General features: G+C 38.0%; 1 protein-coding gene across 1 annotated transcript in view; it reads right to left on the bottom strand.

The window, feature by feature from the left end:
• Positions 1-19,017, bottom strand: part of PIP4K2A (phosphatidylinositol-5-phosphate 4-kinase type 2 alpha) — a 202,040-nt gene that overhangs the window by 16,675 nt on the left and 166,348 nt on the right. Inside the window, exons 6-7 of the mRNA XM_023505089.2 lie at positions 17,597-17,635; positions 2,358-2,471 (exon numbers count right to left, since the gene is read on the bottom strand). Of these exons, the coding sequence (XP_023360857.1) occupies positions 2,358-2,471; positions 17,597-17,635 (153 nt within the window). The remainder of the gene's footprint in view (positions 1-2,357; positions 2,472-17,596; positions 17,636-19,017) is intronic.

Below are 19,017 nucleotides of genomic sequence, written 5' to 3'. Positions count from 1 at the left end.
TAAGGATCAAATGAGATCATATAGTGCTATATACATATTACTTATTATTAGTAAAATAAGTATTCAAACCATTTTTAGGATAATTAAAATATCACAAAATAAAATTATGCTTTAAATATACTTATGAATCTCTATCAGTCATTCAGTACTTCTGAAATGGCAACCTCTATATGGATCAAGTGTTGGGATGATGGGGAGGTAATTCAAAGGAAGTAAATCACTGTTCGCCTAAGTTTCCTTATCTCTAAAATGAATTGGAAACAGAAATGGCAAATCACTCCAGAATCTTTGACAAGAAAACCCCAAATGGGATCACAAAGAGTTGGACATGACTGAAATGGTTTAACAATAACAACATATAACAGGCCCTGCTCCTGGCTTTGTGGAGTTTATAGTCTATTAATATCTCAGAGCCTTATGCCTTTCCAAGGAAAATCTGGTTTTAATATTTTTTGATTTTTTTTTGCCTAGAGGAGGTATGTGTATGTGTGTATATCTATATATGTATGTATATCTATGTATTTATATATATAATCTATATATATCTTAAGAAATGGAATGTAAGCTACCAGTTAGTCCTTCAAAAGCAGAGCCTGAAGACTTACCTACCTCTAAGCAGCAGCTATGCTTTCTGGTCTAAGGAAGATTATTTCAAAACCAAAGGTTATTCCAAAAAAAAGTTATTTAATAAGAATATGTAAACCCAGCTGAGGACAACTTGGCATAATGATTGCCTCAATTGGAACTCTCTCTGAATTATCTTGGAACGCATCAAAATAGAAGAAAATGCCTGCTCTGAACAATGTCCCAGTTTATTTCTTAAATATTTTCCACATATTTTTCATAAGGGAGTAGAAATGAGACTTTATAATACCCCATTTCCCTGCAACCAATAAAATGAGACAGAAGTAAACAATACTTTTTAGTTTTCTTGAAAAGAAAGTTTTGAAGGAGATTCTTCATGTATGTATTAAATATCAGATATATGTATGTGATAGGGGCAGTTTGAGAGAAGGGAAAGGTGCATAGAGCAAAAGAAAAAACAAAACAAAAACCTAACCCAAAGTCTCTTTGGAAAGAGATTTCTGCACTAATATTTAAACATTTCTCTTCCAGTTTAGCAGTCTGAAGTTTGGTCATGTCTGCTAAGTACTCAAATAAAATCAAGGGGGTGGGGGAAGAGGGGGAGAGGAGGAGGGAAAGATCCATTTTGATATGCTGCTTCTTTCCCTGCCTTTTTTTCCCCTAGTTTCCAAAATGTCTCTTGGTTTTTCTTTGCAGATTTCTCTCAGGTAGCTCACATGGAAAATGTCCTTGAGACTTGCTTGTTGTACTATTTGAGGAACTGAGTATATTGGAATGAAAGAAAGAAAAGTATATACTGAGGCCATTTAAATGCCAAATATATAATACTTGGATGAGCAGACAAAACAAAACAAAGACAGGATTGACTCAAAGTAGTTAATTATTTCCTTTTGGAACAACTGTTTGACTGAACTGAAATTCCCTTCCTTGAGCCTATATTGGTTTCTTCGAGTCTTGGTTTATCTTTGATAGAGATATTCTTAACCTGGGTTTTGTGAACTTAAATACATTTTTGCTGATTTGTATATCTAGCAAAATAAAATTAGTTTCTTTTGTAATTGTGCACATTTTATTTTATGCATTTACATTATTCAAATAGATAAAAACGTATTCTTGATTATAATTAAAGATCTTGCCAAAATAATTATTATCCTTGCAAAGCCAGGAACATTCAAAAATGGATATTAGAGAGATTGTGCTGGAAAAAAATCAAAAGACAGTCTTCATCAAATTTCCCAAGGGGTCTATGATATACAAATGATTAGGAAATCCTGACTTACTAGCTGGCCATTCCCCTAAAATAATTATAATTAAGTAATACACAGGCAAATCAGGATAGGGAATAGTGCCTTGATAAATCTCCTTAACTCAGACAAGGCAATTCACAGGATCATAGGATCCTAGATTCAGAGTTGGATAGGATCTCAGAAGCCAACAGTTGTAATGTTTTGATTTTACAGATGAAGAAACTGAAATCAAAATAGATGCTTAAGTCATTCAGACACCAAGAGTCAGAGGGAGGATTTGAACCCAGGTCCCTTGATACTTTCTGTTCATGGTTTTCTGTGCATGGTTCTCTAATTTCAAGAGCCCCAAACCAGAAGCATATTTCACTTTCCACGTCATTGTAACACATACAGTTCTGGTCATGGAAGTCTATTCTTTAGTCAGACTTTGTCCCAGAGAGTTAAAAAAAAAAAAAACAAACTTTCAGAATCAAGCATTGTTCCCAGATGTAAAATTAAGCCACCAACAAGCCCGATTCCTCTTACCTCCACATCCTTTTTAAGTTTCTCAAGAAATATTTTTTTGTTGTTGTCATCAATATAAATCTTTTGGCCGTCATTGATGAAATCATTGTCCTTTAAAGTTGGCAGTTCTTTGGCCTAAGACAAAAAAAAAAAAAAAAAAAAAAAGGCAAAAAATGGGTCAGGAGCTTGAAGAAGGCGTGTTCCTCTTTGATTGGATTCTACAGGAAAATTATGTCTATTCTGTGACAGCAGAACACAAAAGCAGCAGAGAGTCTTGCCGACCGCAGGGGGGCACCGGTGAGCTGCAACGCCTGGCAGCAGCAGCAGCTCTGGGAGTGGAGGGCCAGAAGCATCATGAACACGTCCCCTCCTCGTGGTTCACTCTTTCACAGAAATGGGGCCGCCTCTGTCCTGGGCTGGCCTGCTAGCCGGGGGCCCTTGCGGGCGTCCTCTCCCTGGCACAAGAGCAGCCATGCCCCAGAGCCGCCCGGTTACCTCGGCCCCTCCTCCCCGGGCACGTCTCCCAAGCAGGTTCCTGCGGGCAGAAAGTGCCTCCCAGCTCCAGGAGACTGACCGCTCCACCAGCGCTCTGCCCGGTGCCAAGAACCAGCTGCCTGGGTCGGAGCCAGCACGCCGGCCGTGGGATGCCTTACACAACTCTTACAGGTCTTGGGAGAACTCACCCAGAAGGCAATTTTAATTCGATTTGGACAGTGTTGGAGAAAACGGCGTCTTTTAAAAGATGGAAACTTTTCAAGATGGCAAAAGTCCATCCCCTCCAATAAATAAGGGATTCAGAAAGCAATTCGATTCCACTCAAGCAAACTAATGCCCGGCTCAAGATGGCTGTCATAACCTGCTTGGAAAAGTAGGGCTCATGGTGAGCTGAATAATTAATGATGAGCACATGCGCACGTGTGAAAGCATTGTGCACCAGCCCCATCTTTTAAACACCTGTCCGGAGTATCCCCTTTCCCTGAATGTCATAAACATTCCAGGGGAGTGAAACAGTTAAAAAAAAAAAAAAATGAATCCCAAACAACTTAGCTAGCCATCATGTGCTCCTTCTAGTTGGAAGGAATCCAACTCAATACACTGTCTGTGACCTTGGATAGTATTGTTAAGGAACCCTTGAACGTTGTTCTTTTTTCAGACACATAAATTGAAGGAAAACAATCGCTCCTGAAAAGAATTTCTTCTCCAAGAAAGTGACATCAAATAAAAAAAATAAATAAATAAAAACACTTAACGTGACAAAAGGAAACTCACTGGATGGATTCACTGAATCATTTCCCTAAATCCTGGGCTGCTAATTAAAAAAAATACACTTCTGACTCTTGGTAAACCCTACTAATTGGGTTTAAATTTACTGAGAAGAAAAGTCTGAAGTGGTGTTATAATCTTGATTATATTAAAGATCTTGCCAAAATAATTATCCTTGCAAAACCAGGAACATTCAAAGATGAATAATAGGGAGATTGTGCTGAAAAAAAAAATCAAAAGACGGACTTACTTCTGCAATACATTTATGAAGTGTCAGAGACACAGAAAAGAAAGAAGAGAAATGGGTAAATACTGAAGGCGCAATTCGAAGGTGGGCCAAGCCAACTTAACCTCTAAATTTTGGCCATGAATATTTGTAAAACTATGTAGAGAAGATAAACACAATTTAAACAGTCTGAGAATGACTAAGTTCAAGGTGGTTGTTAAGCCAATTTTACTAGGAAAACATGAACTTTTTATTTTTAAAGAAAGAACTGCAAACAGTGAATGAATGAATGATTCACTTTTAATATCTCAATTTCCTCATCCATAAATACTTGAACTAGAGAATTGTTAAACTCCTTCATAGGTCTAAATCAACAATCTTCTGAAGACTGATAATAAACGTAGTGAAATTTAAGGAAATTTAAGGAAAGCACTTGACCCAAAAGATGGCAAACAAAAAATTAAAAATGAGCATAAACTCATTAGAAATCCCCAAACCTATGTTTACAAACACAGGAATGCTCAGAGAAATGAAGCGAGGTCATTCTTAGTCCAGATAATTTAGACCCTTTTGTTCAAGGGATTGATTCTTTGGGAAGGGAGAGGGAAAGGGGCAGGTGGGATTTCGAGTTATTAGGAAAATTACTGCAATTTTCCCTTTTATGTTGTCTGCCTAAGAAAAATGCCATTGAGCAGAGAAAGTGGAAGGAAATGAATTTGGTTTTTGATGAGCAAAAGAAACCTGTAAGTATGACTGCTAGGATCTAGGAAGATAGACAGCAAGTTACAAATTGGATCTGTGTTTGTAATACAATTAATTCAAATTCATAAAGATTAAACCAATGCGACCCTAGACCAACAGAAGTAATTCATGCAAGAGGTGAAAACAACAAACATATCAAATGAGACGTAAATCATGTAGAAAATAAATACAATTTCAGGGTATCCTTAAGTTCTAAGATTTGAGAGCTAGGTGAGAAACTCTAGGTAAAGAGGAATTGAAATATATTTCTCTGGAGAAGAAAATACTTGATAATCTCATGGAGGTATTCCCTCCATGCCTTAGTAGTTGATCATCATTAGTTTAAGAGCTGAAAATAAAAACATATGGTTATCAGCCTTTTGATAATAGTTCTCACCAAACTCTGCTAAGTAATCACATGAAAGACAGTGTCCACTGCTGGGTCCCTCCTGAGAGCCTTTAGAACTTGATAGGACCCATCAGACCTTGTGATCAACCGGCACAGTGGTTGATAATCCAAAGGTGTCTGCATGCCATGATAAGGCATTGGGTAGGCCTTTACAAGAAGAAGAAAAAAAAAAAAACAGGATCTGGAAAACAGGTGGAAAAAACTCTTTCTTTTCCCCCTTCCTTCCTACATGGAATGACACTTCAGGAAGCTATTTTCTTCCTTTGGAGTTTTAGGGACTTAATGACACAATGGGAAGAAAAATGAGTTTGTGATCAGCAAATCTGAGTTTAAAATTCTGTTTTTGCCACATATAACCTTTTGGATCTTTTTGATCTTGGGCAAGTTAAATTTTCCTAGAACTTGGTTTTCTCCCTTTCAGCTCTAAAATGCTATAATCCTCCCTAGGAGCATGAGGCTTTACTTTCCAACTGACTTGAGGGAATGCATATCAGTACCTTTTATGTGTCATTAATTATGCTAGCTGTGAGAGTGCTGCTTAAACCAAGGGGGACATCCCAAGGGACACAAAGCCTCAGCTTATTCAATATGCTAAGAATTATGTTTGGTTGCTTCCTTCATCCTTTAGTCCAGAAACTATATAAGTCCTGAGAAGAGAACAGAACAATGATGGACCAACAAACACAATCATCAATCCCTGGACCACATTGTCAGCTTATTAAAAATTATAGCAGTATTCTACATATATTAATATTATACATGATGATAAAGATTTCTTGAATTTAATCATTTGAATAATTATTTCAAATGTTGATTCCCCTTCCCCCAATACAATTGTTTTCTTAAATCAGAATTTCCAGGGCCTAAATTATCTTTCTAGTTTGACAAACCAATCAACAATCCATCCCACAAAATTTCCATTTAAAACACATTATATTTTGAAAACAATTTCCTTGACTTGACTAGGTATACATGGCTGTGTCTTTGCTTGTAGGATGAGAAAACAATGTCTATCCAATCAACTTTAGAGGGCAGCTGTGAGAATAAAATCAGTTAATGGGAGTGAAAATGCTTTTAAAAATAAAGCCACCCTACAAATACAAGGTAGAATTGTTCCTGGAATTATTTATTTTTGTCTCAACTATTTCCAAGACTGTTGTTGTTTATCCTTTGTTTTCTAAGTGGACCAATGACATCAGGGTGGCGATGCTATGATATGCAAATGAATTGGATTTAAGTAAGGGATGTTGTGCAAGGTCACCTGCCTCACTTTCCCCTCTCATTGTAAGCCACCATGTCTGGGTCCAAGGGCCAGAGAAAGAACAGGATGACTGGAGATGGCTCTGGATCATGGCCTTTTGAAGCTAAGGTCTTCCACAGGTCTCAGTTTGTCTGAATCAACACCCATTCAGTGAGTAAGAGCAGGTAAGAAATGAGGCAAGGTTTGAGAATAACAAACAAACAAAAACATTTTTCAGGTACCAAAGAATGCCATTATTCATAGCACACTGAAAGTAGGGAGAATAGGTTTGCATGGTGTCAGGAGTACTCACTGCTAGGTTCAAATCACACCTTCAATACTAACTGGCTGTGTGATCCCAAGAGTCACTCCATGAGTCTTAATATCTAGGTGCTTATTCTTTCTGTAAATGATGGTGGGAACAATATCCATACTAACACTTGCAGAACTCCTTCTCCCCTTCTTCTCCCCCTTCCATCATGTCCAAGGGATTCCATAAGGACTGATGAAATATCCACGAAAAGTTTGTAAACTTTAAAGCACTATACATCAGCTCTTGCAATTTTTAATCTGAACCCATATGAAATTATTCTCATGGCTTATGGAGATTCACAAACACATAAATAAGAACACAAATGAACACAGACTCAGCTTCCTGAGAAAACTGGATATGAGATTCTAGTACACATATAACAAATGGTCTCAGGGTCTGAAGAGAAGTAACAAGGATGATTTAAAGAGAGGTAAAATGTTTTTGGGTACAACCAGACACTGAATGGTTACTTCCTTGAGCTCAACAGCAGATATAAATTATCTAGAGCTTGGGGTAGAACAGGACAAAAAAAAATTCCAAAGGAACAGCTGTGAAATTTATTGCTCTCATTTCTGAAATGACCATGCAGCTCTGTGGGCTGAGTCAGCAAAGCAAGGTCTGTGGATGGAAGGCAGTTGCCAAGCAAGTCATGGAATCCATTGAGTGGGCTGTTTCCAGAAAAGAGGCAGGAGAAAGCTGCCGTCTGTCTATTTGAAATGGATGTAAAGCAATAAGATGAAATTATTAGTAGGTTTTCAAAGTTAAAAAAGGTAACAAATGTGTTTAGTTTTAAGAACCAGTTTATTTGGCATTTTAAGAAAATGAATTTTTAAAAACAAAATGACTGCTAGTTGGCACATATTAACATAAAGATCTATTTGAACTGAATTTATGCTGTAAATTTTAAGGTTCAGTTTAAAATGAAGAAAAAAGATCAATAGCAAATTATAAAGGGATCCAAACTTGGAGGAGCCTTGTAACTTCAGTAACTTATCTTAAATAAGCCCCAAATATTTTAAAACAGCAAAATTCTCAGTACAGAATAGGAATATTCCAATCATATTAAGTGTACAAGATTTTATCACTGAAAAGCATCAGAGAATCCAAACATACCAGCATTCTATTGAATTAATAATTAACTTCATTTTGAATTTTCCTTACTTTAATCTTCTGCTAAAGAATGCAAAAGGACTGGTAGGAAAAAAAAAATCAATTCAAAAATATATAAGGATGTGCCTATAACATGCACATAACCCTGACCTATAGAATGCAAAGCCCAGTTGGGCTGCAGTTGGGAAAGGAAACTTAAATGGAAAAATGAGCTTCATTCCTGTCACACTCAAGTGTTTAATGCAAACAAGATTTTGCCACCAGAAGGTTTCAATGCAAAGGATAATACATATCATGATGCACTCTGATTAAAGGACTCAGATTTCAGAAAGAAATGAATTTTTGTTCCATGTGTTCACTTGGCAACCCATTTCTGAAAAGTCTCATTGTAAGCCACGATGTCAAAGATCACTGGTTAGTGTCCCTTTGATGGGCTGTTATTGTGACATATCGAGCTGCATGCACAACATATAAAATATGTGTTAATTATTGTCTGATGTTAGGTATGGCTCATGTTCCTGATCTGAGTGTTTTTCCAAGCTCACTCAAATGAAAATAAACTTATAAAAGAGGATAAATCAAATGTGAAATTGGAACCCGGCCATTCAGAGGACTTGCCAACAGTTTTTATAAAAATCAGTATCTGCTGCACTTAAAATATAACACAAAATTATTCACATAATGGAGCACATTTAGGTAACTTATTCTGGACCTGATACAAAAGAGAATTGATTTAACAGCATCATGCACATAGAGGCCATTGGAAGACAGGCTGGATTGCTAAAGATTTACAATAAATGAGCTCTGTTGCTCAAAAAAAAATATTCCAGCTACAAATCTAATCCATAAAGTAGGAAACTGGAAAAGAAGGAGAAAGTTCATACTGAAGCACTAGGGATACAGGTGTTTCCCCAAAGAAAATGCTCATGTCATCTTCCTTTCTCAACAAAAGCAAAACTTGCCTAAACAAGCAAAATGATGACTTGAGTTAAACAGCCTGATAGTTCACCAATTCATCCTAATTTCCACAAAAGAACAAGAGCATATCCTTTGTAGACTGGATCTGGGACCTGGAATCTCTTAATTCAGGTCTTTCCTAAGTCTTTTCAGGTACAACTATAGAAATTTAGATCCCCCTTCTAATTGCTGGCTCCAACATAATTATCATTCAGAAATACAGAACAGCTGATATCTTCCTATAATTTTACAACTTGCTATAGCTATGTTCCTTCTCATACCCATATAACCTATGAGAGGCAGGATGGGATATGAAAACTATAACCTATATAGGATATATAACCTATGAAAGGCAGAATGACAAGGAATCCTGCCTCAAGCACTTATTCATAATATCATCTGGGGCATACTGCTTCAATTACTCCATTAATAAAAATGGGGATCCTAATAATATTTAATTCATGAAGCTATTGCTGAGATAATGTATGTAAAATACTTTGCAAAACTTAAAGCACTATAGAAATGCCAGTTATGGTGATTATCATGTTTATAATTAATGGCCTTTCATACTAATACTGTCAGGCTTCTAAGAAAAGAACTGCCTTATTTAAAAATAAGGTAATATCATTGTTTGAAGCTTCTGGGATAAACTTTGCTGGGGACAAATTGAACTGCAATGAAAACATGCAAAATAAGTAGATTATTATCATTTCTGAAGACTTTTTTTTATTATACTAGTGTGCAGAAAGAAAATCTAGGCAACACTGTGCCTGATAATTCAGGAAGTTTGTTTCTGTTACTATCTTATGGATCATGGGTTAATCCTACATTTGTGAAAGAGGAGAAAAGGAAATGATAAAGGTCTGCAATAGCTTGGTGAATGCTTCTCAGAATAATTCTGGCCCTCAGTATGCCATACTTTAAATTTCCTCAATAATTTCTCCATCCTTGCTGGAAGTCGGTGAGCATGGTTAGGTTTTGAACAGCAAAAACAAAGGCTCTCCTGCATTCCTCAGTGTCCTCACCAAGGGCCATTGAATCCTATTGCATTGGAGGCCAGTGCCAGAATGGTGTAGCGGGCCTGGGGTTATCCATTTGGACTGGCCTGACCCATTCCCTGGAAGAGTACGACTGGGCAGCAAGTTAAATATCAATCCGTCACTCAGCATTTGTTAAGTGTCTACAGTGTGACAGGAGAGGGATAGAGGCATAGTGTTAATCCAAACGGTCTGGGAGGACCCCCTCTATATCATTAACTTGATTTGTGGCAGAGATGAGAAAGAAGAGCTAGTCAAGGGAGCTCCACCAGGTTTGGTTACTGTCCAGTGGTTCTCAAACTTTTGTTTTCAGTATCTTTATCCTATTAAAAATTATTGAGGATCTCTCCAAAGCATTTTTGTTTATCTGGATTATATTTATAGACATTTACCATATTGGAAATAAAAACTATTTTTTGAATTTGTAGACCCTCTACAAATTTCAGAGATCCCCAGGATTCTCTAGACCATACTTTGAGAACCACTGTTGTAAGCTGTAGAATTAGAGTGTAGGATACTTCTGCTTATGCAGTTCTTAATGATGACACCGTTTTCCATTACAGCGACGCAGGCTGGTTTGATAAATGCTGCTCCCATGTGGTACCATCTGGATGCAAAACTGGGGGATACACCCAACATTTCTTCTGCTTCCCCCCTCATTCTGACCTCCCTAAGTAAAAATTCTAGAAATCAATCCTGCAAATCTGAAAGTGGAATGCAGGAGAGCTTCTTCTCACCTTCTGGTGATTTCTTTGTATTTACAGAGCAAGCGCTTAATAAATGCTTGCAGACTGATTGATTATATGTCAGCTCTGCCTTGACAATGAAGTTCACTTCACAGGGCCTTTCCACCCCCCAATTAAAAACAGCCTTTCAGGGATTGCCGTTTGAAAACAAACTGAATCTTAACAGTCTTAAGCAACCGATGAATATTACTAGTATTTGTCTCTAACTTAGGACAGTAAAAGAGGTGTGGCTCCCAGAGAATCTAAACTCCTGGAGGGCAGTCATCACATCCTCCCTCCCTAGCACAGGGTTTCATCTATAATAGAAGCTTAACAAATCTTTGGTGAATGAAGGACTGGGTTAGGCAGGGAATTCTGGGAAGGATTATCTATCTAAAAACTTGGAGCAGCACACTAGGTGCTTTTACTGACCAGCTGGCAAGGAGTTCTATCTTTACAGGAATGTAAAGTCAGAGAATAAGAAAGGGGAAAAAAACAAAAAACAAAAAACAAAAAAAACAAACGGTTTAGGTTGGATTTAGGACTATGAAACCTGACAGTTTCCCTTTAACTAATCATCCACTGACAGGGAAATGTGAAATGCTTTTTAACTGATAGAGAAAGAAAGATCCCAAGGATCCACTGCTGTGCTATTGTGCCCCAGAGACTGCCATCCTTGTTACCTTGGCTTCAGTGGCAGTCCAAAGAATCAGATAAAGGTAGTAATTAATTATAATTTGTTACAATTTAAGGAGCACAAAAGAAATGCCGAAAACTGGTTTAGGAAAGTGTTGTTAGCTGTAATGCTATTAGCCACTAATTCTCCTGTAACCTTCAGACAGTAATAGGTAAAATGTCAGAGCCTGACAGTCCTTTAATCGCTGGCACAATTTACAATGCATAAGAATCGACAAGGCATTTTTTAAACCTATTCGGAAAGTGTCAACAATGATTATTGCTGATATATGCCAATTTGGGGGCAGCTGGTTTCTTTCAAATGGGTTCTAGGTTGTTGGTTATCCGTTCAAAAGAACTTTCTTAATGTGACACTGGGGCTTTATTATGGCTTTTATTTTACCTAATAAAATCGGATATTATTTTGAGAAAAGCCATGGTAGATGAAGAGAAAGCTTGTTTGTCTAAACCCCTGAGAACATGGCCTTTTTTTCTTTTCTTTTCTTCTTCTTTTTTTTTTAAACAGTGGGTCAAATCTCCCAGAAATCAAGTGAGTCCAGTTATGTTTTCTTTTTTACTTGCCTGGCTCCCCTGCTGAGCTGCTAGCTGGCTGGCAGCACGCTAACACTGTCATTTGTAAAAAGAAGTCCGCTCAGCTATAATTACTAATTTGATGTCACATTGGAATGGCAGCGCAACTGTGAAAAGATCGACCACCGGGGAGCGACGCATTTCCCTGTCTCATTTAGAGAGGGCTAAACTGCTAGAGCCATGAATGGAAGATGCCCTTCCATTAAAAAGAAAAGAATTAAAAGAATAAAACAAGTCAAAGCAGCTGTCAGAATTTGACAACTATTAAAAAAAAAAAACACCCTACACTTGCCTTTTTTTTAAAAAAAAAATTAATACAAGACATCTGTACATGGAAGTTCTGATACTTGTTGCCATGAAAGTGATCTCTGCATTGTTGAAATATCACTTCTTTATTTTCATCAGCTTCCCTTTTATTCTTATGCTAATGCAAATCACACTAATGACGTGTCAAGTGGAAATGGCTGGGATGGGGCTTGTCTACATCAGTATCACCAAATATTTGAAATGACAGTTTCTGAACTTGTCATCAACAAGTTAAAAGTACTGGGTCATGAAACAGTTGTAATGATTGGAAAGAAATGAGAACCAAGAAGATTTCCAAGGACTAATTAAGTCACTGCCACAGAGGCTTGCTATGAAAAATTCATGACAATAAATTCAGTAGAATATCTGGTGGAACAGTAATTAAAATAGAGCCTGGTTTTCTTGAGTCGAGCTTTATTTTGTGTTTTAGCAGCCCCAAAGCAAAAAGGGGAAAAAATGATCCACATGAACAAATCCCAGTCAGCAAGTTATATTTTGGTGAGTTTTCTATCTTACTTGTGGGGACATGATGCTGCTTTAGGGAGTCAAGAATACTGATCAGGAGACAAGAACAGAGTAGGATAAATGTCTCATTAATCTCTGTGTTTCCCTAAACACAACACTTAACACCAAGTAGGTGCTTCATGATTAATATGAAAATCAGCATGTAGAAGAAAAGTGAAAGACACTGTCAATGCTTTTCAAATGTAATTCAAAATATGGTCTTCTCAAAATCCCTATTAATCATTTAGCATCATGAATGGTTTAGCAGCTGCTACTTTTAAATATTTTGGTTGTACTTGCATTATTGAAGATATGTTTACTTCAAGATTACAAGTAAATGACCACAATATTAAAATAAAAACAATACCAAAGCTTGTATTGCTATTTCTTATAACCTTCACAACATTCATCCTCTGCCTTCCAAATTTAGATTTTTTTTGCATGTACAAAGCAATATCTTATGAATGTTGCCTAATGTATATGTTAATATATAAAAGAGGCACAATGTTAATAACATTAATATTAATTTTATTAATATAACTATAATAATACACCTTATATAATATTAATAAAACAAAAATATTAATATAATTGTAATATAATAAATTAACATTAACATAATATTATTAATATAATTAATATATAAACAAAATGATATAATATTAATATGATATAAACATTATAATAATATATAATAATATAATAATAAAATAATATTAATGAAACAAGGTATAATGTGTAAATGTATAAAAATTTTTCAATTAAAAAAAATGGAATTTAATTTTTTCCTCCTTCACCCACGAATCAGTTGCATTGCCTACACAGTACCAAAATGCTAATTTACTGTTAAAAAATGAGAATTAGTTTTTCTAAAACAAGTTTGAATTGATTAACCTTTTGCTCCAGGGTATTTTTTTGGGGGGGTTGGTGGGTTTGTCATTCTCATAAATCCAATCATGTTTCTGATAAAAAGGTTTTCACTTATTTTCAGATGTGTAATGTTTACATCTTTTTGGTCAGTCATTATTATTTTGACTACTTTCAAAAAAGTTTTATCAGTATATTTCCCAGTATCTGCAACTAAATCTTAAAAAGGAAAAAAATATCAAATTAAAGTAAGGTTGCAGCCCTGTCATTACTAAGTTTGTGCCTTGGAAACATCACTTAATCTCTCTCAGTCTCAACCTCTTAATATCTACCTCATGGAGTTCTTGTGAGCACCAAATGACTTCATTTACATAGATTGCTTCTGCAAACTTTAAAGCGCTATATCAATGTTTCTATTATTACAATTACTACTATTATTGCTATTTTTTCTACTACTGTTGTTATTACTATTATATACTACTTGTGTGAACTCAAGACATAGTCATTTAATTGCTACTTGTTTCCGATTCTTCATGTGTAAAATGGGGATAATGGGGATAACAGTACCTACATGAGAGTGTATTTGGAAAGCATTTGGCAAACTTGAAAATGACATATCATTATAATTTTTATTTATATGGGCAATCTTGTAATAGATATAGCTTCAATAATGCAAGTATTATCTAAACACTCAAAAGCAATAGCTTTTTTACATTGGACAAAATACTTGAACTCTTTGGACCTTTGTTTCCTCATCTGTAAAATGTGGGGCTTATCTGTTCACACACACACTCTAGCAGACAAGTTTTTATTTTAAAAAACTGACAGTGCCCAGTAGGTTTCACATGCAATATTAGAGACTATAGGAGACACAAAGTGAGCAGAATAAACACAGTACCTGCTGATTAGTCAAGGAGATAAGACTTGTAAACAAATAGCCATCACCAAAAAGTTTAATGAGAAATTATAAAGAGAAGCTAGTTTAGAACGACAGATTAATTCCACATTGAAGTAGCTAAAGGAAGATGTTTCAGTCTAGCTGCCCTCACTTTAGCATATACAAGGTTTCTAGCAAAGTTGGCTGCAAAATGAAGTGCAATAAAACTCCATAAAATCAGACATCTTCTCACAAAAGGATGCCAAAGTGTTTGGTAAGGAGAGTACTACAATGGAGGCTAATCTTAGGGTATTCTTGGACAACTCCCATCAGCCACTCTGCTTTTGGCTGAATCTTAAGAGAAGATGTTCAGAATGAGGATCTCCCTTCAGTCTTGAGAAATAGCAGCCCAGTATAAGAGGTTCTAGAGAGAGAGCTTTGAAGTTTCCAAGCCAAAGAAGGATAGAAGGATAATCTCAAGACTACCTATCTTCTGACATCTGTACTATTTCTGGGGCAGCAATGGTGATTTCAAAACCTAAAAGGCAATCCTTTGGATACGTACTATAGCCCCCTGTAAAACTCAGATTACTCTGTTCTAATATGAAAACAAAATGGGGGCACCCAGATGGCGGTTGTGGAGATAATTCCTACAAGTCTGGGATTTTTCTTGGGAAAATCTTAGATATTATTTTTTTATTCTCTATAAAATAAGGGAACTAATGGGAAAGGGGAAACTTTATGCATTAATGCATGAATTCTGAGTCTACCAAGGAGAGAGCTATGGTCGTCATAATTTCACATGAATGGTGCCATATTTATATATTCTGGATGAGACTTGTGATTTCATTGGCAAAGGGAACTGGTCTCTGTTCTGCAATTTTCATTGTGAGGGATTTGCCCAGGACAGGGAGGTGAAACAACTTGCCCAAGGTCACCCACAATCAATAAATAAAGGCAAGATTTGAACCCTTCTTCTTAACTCTGAAGCTAGCTTTCTAATCACATTTTCCTGAAGAGGGCGGGAACTCTGGAGAAGTATACTTGAAACAAGGATACTTACAAAAAGGTGTTAACTTGGTGGAATTAATGAGATGATGGTTCTCTAGTTCACATAAATACTTAGTACTTAGTATGATGATGTAATGGCTCTCCAGTCCACACATACTCAGTATGCTGTAATGATGTAATTGTAATAGGGTATTTAAAGGCTGAGAGAGCTGGGGACTGAGTCAGTGGGTCAGAGTGAACAGACTGTGAAGGAGACAATAAAGAATTTAGACTCTATTCCTGACCCTCTTCGTGGTGACTAGCCTGATGAGACCGAGGCCCGTCTGGAGGACCTTCAGAAAGCTAGCCCGGACAATACATTTTCCAATACTCCACCCAGTCCCTTCTTCTACCCAGAGCACATATATGGGATTAGGACCCATAAAACCTCCTACCTACAAAGTAATAATTGTATCTTTGAACATCCTGCTTCAGATGAAACATTCAAACTATGCTGAAAGACAAGTGTTTGTTCCTTCCTCTTCTCCCTTAGCACTTGTTCTCCTTTCAAAGCAAAAGGAACATATTACTTTTCTGGTTTAAGAGACCAGTCATCTATTGACAGAACCTAAGAAATCAAAATGGGTGGACCTGAGGCAAGTGATAGCAGTTCCAGCTGTGGTTTTGAGAGACTTGATAAATTGAAGAAAAAGAGGAGAAATGACACAGACAATCTAGTGTCCTGATGGACCCAATTCTTCTTCAGCAGCTGCTAGTCAGGTTGGCATTTTTGTCAAAAGGTTGAGAAGTATTCATAGACCTTAACTGTCCAGGCATCCTCCCTTGGGAGAAAGAGAAAGGGAAGAAAATTCCACCACACTTCTGGATTTCTCATGGGTTTAAAAAGCAAAATTTTGAGTCAGGAGAGGCCTGTTAGCAATATTTGCTCAGAAGAGTATGGGAGCCTGTGGTCAAAAAAGTTTGTCCCTCTTGGGCATGTCAGAGCTGTCAGCATGATTGTCATAGGAAGATAATAGGATACAGACACAGTAACAAAGGCACCCACTGAAACAAAATACCAAAGAGGGGTCCTTACTGGAAAGTCACCGGAATGATGAATTGAGATCCTCTAAGATCATATGATGCCTGATATTTTTCAGAAGGGATATATTAAGGAAAACACAAATTTATGCTTAGCGTTTGGATGAAGTATTAAAAAGCCGATATTGCAACACAGCCTTAAGTGAAAAATGGTAGAAGGGAATTAAATAGCTCAGTGGATAGAGCTCCAGGCTTGGAGTCAGAAAACCTGAGTTCAAATCCAGCTTCATATACTTACTAGTTATGTGATCCTGATAAGTCACTTAAAATCCCTATTTGTCTCAGTTTCCTCATTTATAAAACAGGGACAATAAGAGCATCTACCTCTTGGGGATAGGGTAAAGAAAGATCAAATGAGATAACTATTGTAAAGCTCTTAGCACAGTTCCTGACACAGAGTGTATAAATGTCAGTTATTATTATTAGTTTACTGGGGAGGAGGAAACAAACAAAGATGTTTGTGTTCATCCAATATTTTAAACAAAGAAAAATGTATTTATTTTAATGTTATAGAATTATGGGAGATTAGAGTTGGGAGGGTATTTTATAGAACATCTAGTCTAATTTCTTTATTTTATGGAAGAGAGAAGACATTGGCCCAAGGTCACATCCCTAGATAACAATGGAGTTAAGGCTGGACCTCTGCGCATGTGACTCTCCATTTAGTTTTCTCTTCATCACATGGTTTTGGGCTGTCCCTGTCAATGCTTTCATCAGCACTTTGCATGTTCAATAAGAAATTTTGCTTTTTCAATACCTTACAAGTTAACACCAATCTCATTCCTCAGTAATGCAGTGATGTAATGGGATCCCAGGCTCTGTTCCATAAATATGCCTTTCACTACTAACAGCTGAAGGGGGAGAAGAAAAAGTATGATGATGGAAGAGAGAGAAAGAGAAGAAAGAGGAGAGAGGGAGAGAGAGAAAAAATGAAAGAGACAAAGAAGAAGAAAGGAAGGAAAGAAGGAAAGAAAGAAAAAGGGAAGAAGGAAGGAATGAGAAAGGAAGGAAAGAAGAAAGAGAGAGAAAGGGAGGAAGGAAAGAAAGGAAGGGAGGAAAGAGATGGAAGAAGTAAGGAGGGAAAGAAAGGGAGAGAGTAAGGAAGGAAAGGGAAGGAGGAAGGAAGAAAGGAGAGGGAAGGAAGGAGGAAGGAGGAAGGAAGGGAGGGAGGGAAAAAAAGGAAGGAAGGAAAGAGTAAAGGCTAAGGAAATTGAAGGAAATTGGCCGGATGGCTATAATGAACAATTTCATGCAATCTCAGACACACTACCAGGTAGGAACTGAAGGGAAAAAAAAAATCGAACAACAAAACTATAACATTACTGTACCTTTTCTTTGTCACTAGCTTCTCTAGCCACAGTAGAACCCTGAAAAAGAAAGAGAATATGAAAACATGTACAATGGCAAGCCACGTCCACATTTTAGAACAGGGTTGTGCTCCCTGACATCATTCTCTGTGTGCCAGCAGGGCCTGGAGGTAACCTGGGAGAAACCTTGGTGTGGGTGGGGCGTGGGATGACCTCACCCACTGAGACCTGAGATTTGTTCTGAAGGGAAGCTGCTGGATGAAAGTTTGTTGTTTATGGACAAATTATGGACAAATCTCTACCTCTCTACCCAATCACTTTGTTTTCTTTGAATTCTTGTCCCTCTCAGGTCATTCCCACAACTCCCCCAAACCTTCCTGAGATTGAGACTTGTTTCCCTTGTGCTTTCCTACCATGTCTAATCAGCGAATAACAACAGCGCGCATTTATAAAGTGCATTAATGACTGCCGAATGCTTCCTAAGTGTTATCTAACTTTATCCCCAAAAGTAACTGGGAGGTGGGTACCATCATCATCCCCATTTCACAACTGAGGCAGACTAAGACTGAGGGATCTGTCCCGCAAGTATCTGGGGAAACCCTGGGCTCTGCCCACAAGCCGTTGCAACCACAAGTCTCACTCCCACACACGCTGACTCGGCCCTTGTCACGGTCGGGCCGCCCTGTCTGCTGGGTTCTTTGGCCCGACTCAGGCCTGAGCCGACGAAGGAGTCAGAACTGGGTCAGGGCTTCCGGGGCTCTGCTCTTCTCAGGACATCCCTGTTTGGTGGGAGCAGGGGAGGGGCAGTGGGAAACGAGATTTTTAGACTCGGACACCTCACTGTCTGTCCCAAAGGCCCCTCGGTGCCATGGCCTGGGTATCCAGAAGGGACCTCAGAGTGACTCGCCCCTGATGGCACAGGCACTAGTTGCCAGAGGTGGGAGAGGCCCCGGGCCCAGCAGGGGGCTTCTGAGGGCTCTGGGGTGGCTGCCTGGGTGTTCTGCCACGTGGCACCGTGGTGCACTGAGCACTGGGCTTGGCGGCAGTGAGACACCAGCTGTGTGACCCCATCCAAGCCACTTCACCTTGCTTGCCTCAGTTTCCTCATCTGTAAAATGGGCTGCGGGCTATTCCAATATTCCCAAAGGGCATTGCCAAGAGGCGGCTCTGACTCTGCCTTGAAGCTTCCCCCGGATCCCAGGGATTGCACCAGGACCCAATTTTGGGAAAGCCTGTGTGCCCACATTCCCCCCCTCACTTGTGCTCATCCCTCAGCTTCCTCTACATCAGAAGCACCTGCTAGTTTTTCTTTCTTGTTCCCGCTGGTGAAAGCAGTGTGGCCCCTCACTCATTTTTATCACAACTGGCACTGATCATGTTTTTGCTTCTGAGCAATTATCTGGAATCAGAACCTCCGGACAGGGGGAGATTGGGGTGTGCTC

This window comes from Sarcophilus harrisii, chromosome 5 (assembly GCF_902635505.1).
Source record: "Sarcophilus harrisii chromosome 5, mSarHar1.11, whole genome shotgun sequence".
In the NCBI taxonomy this organism is placed as follows: Eukaryota; Metazoa; Chordata; class Mammalia; order Dasyuromorphia; family Dasyuridae; genus Sarcophilus; species Sarcophilus harrisii.
The sequence above is the reverse complement of the archived record's forward strand: the minus strand, read 5'-3'. Positions and strand labels throughout refer to the sequence as shown.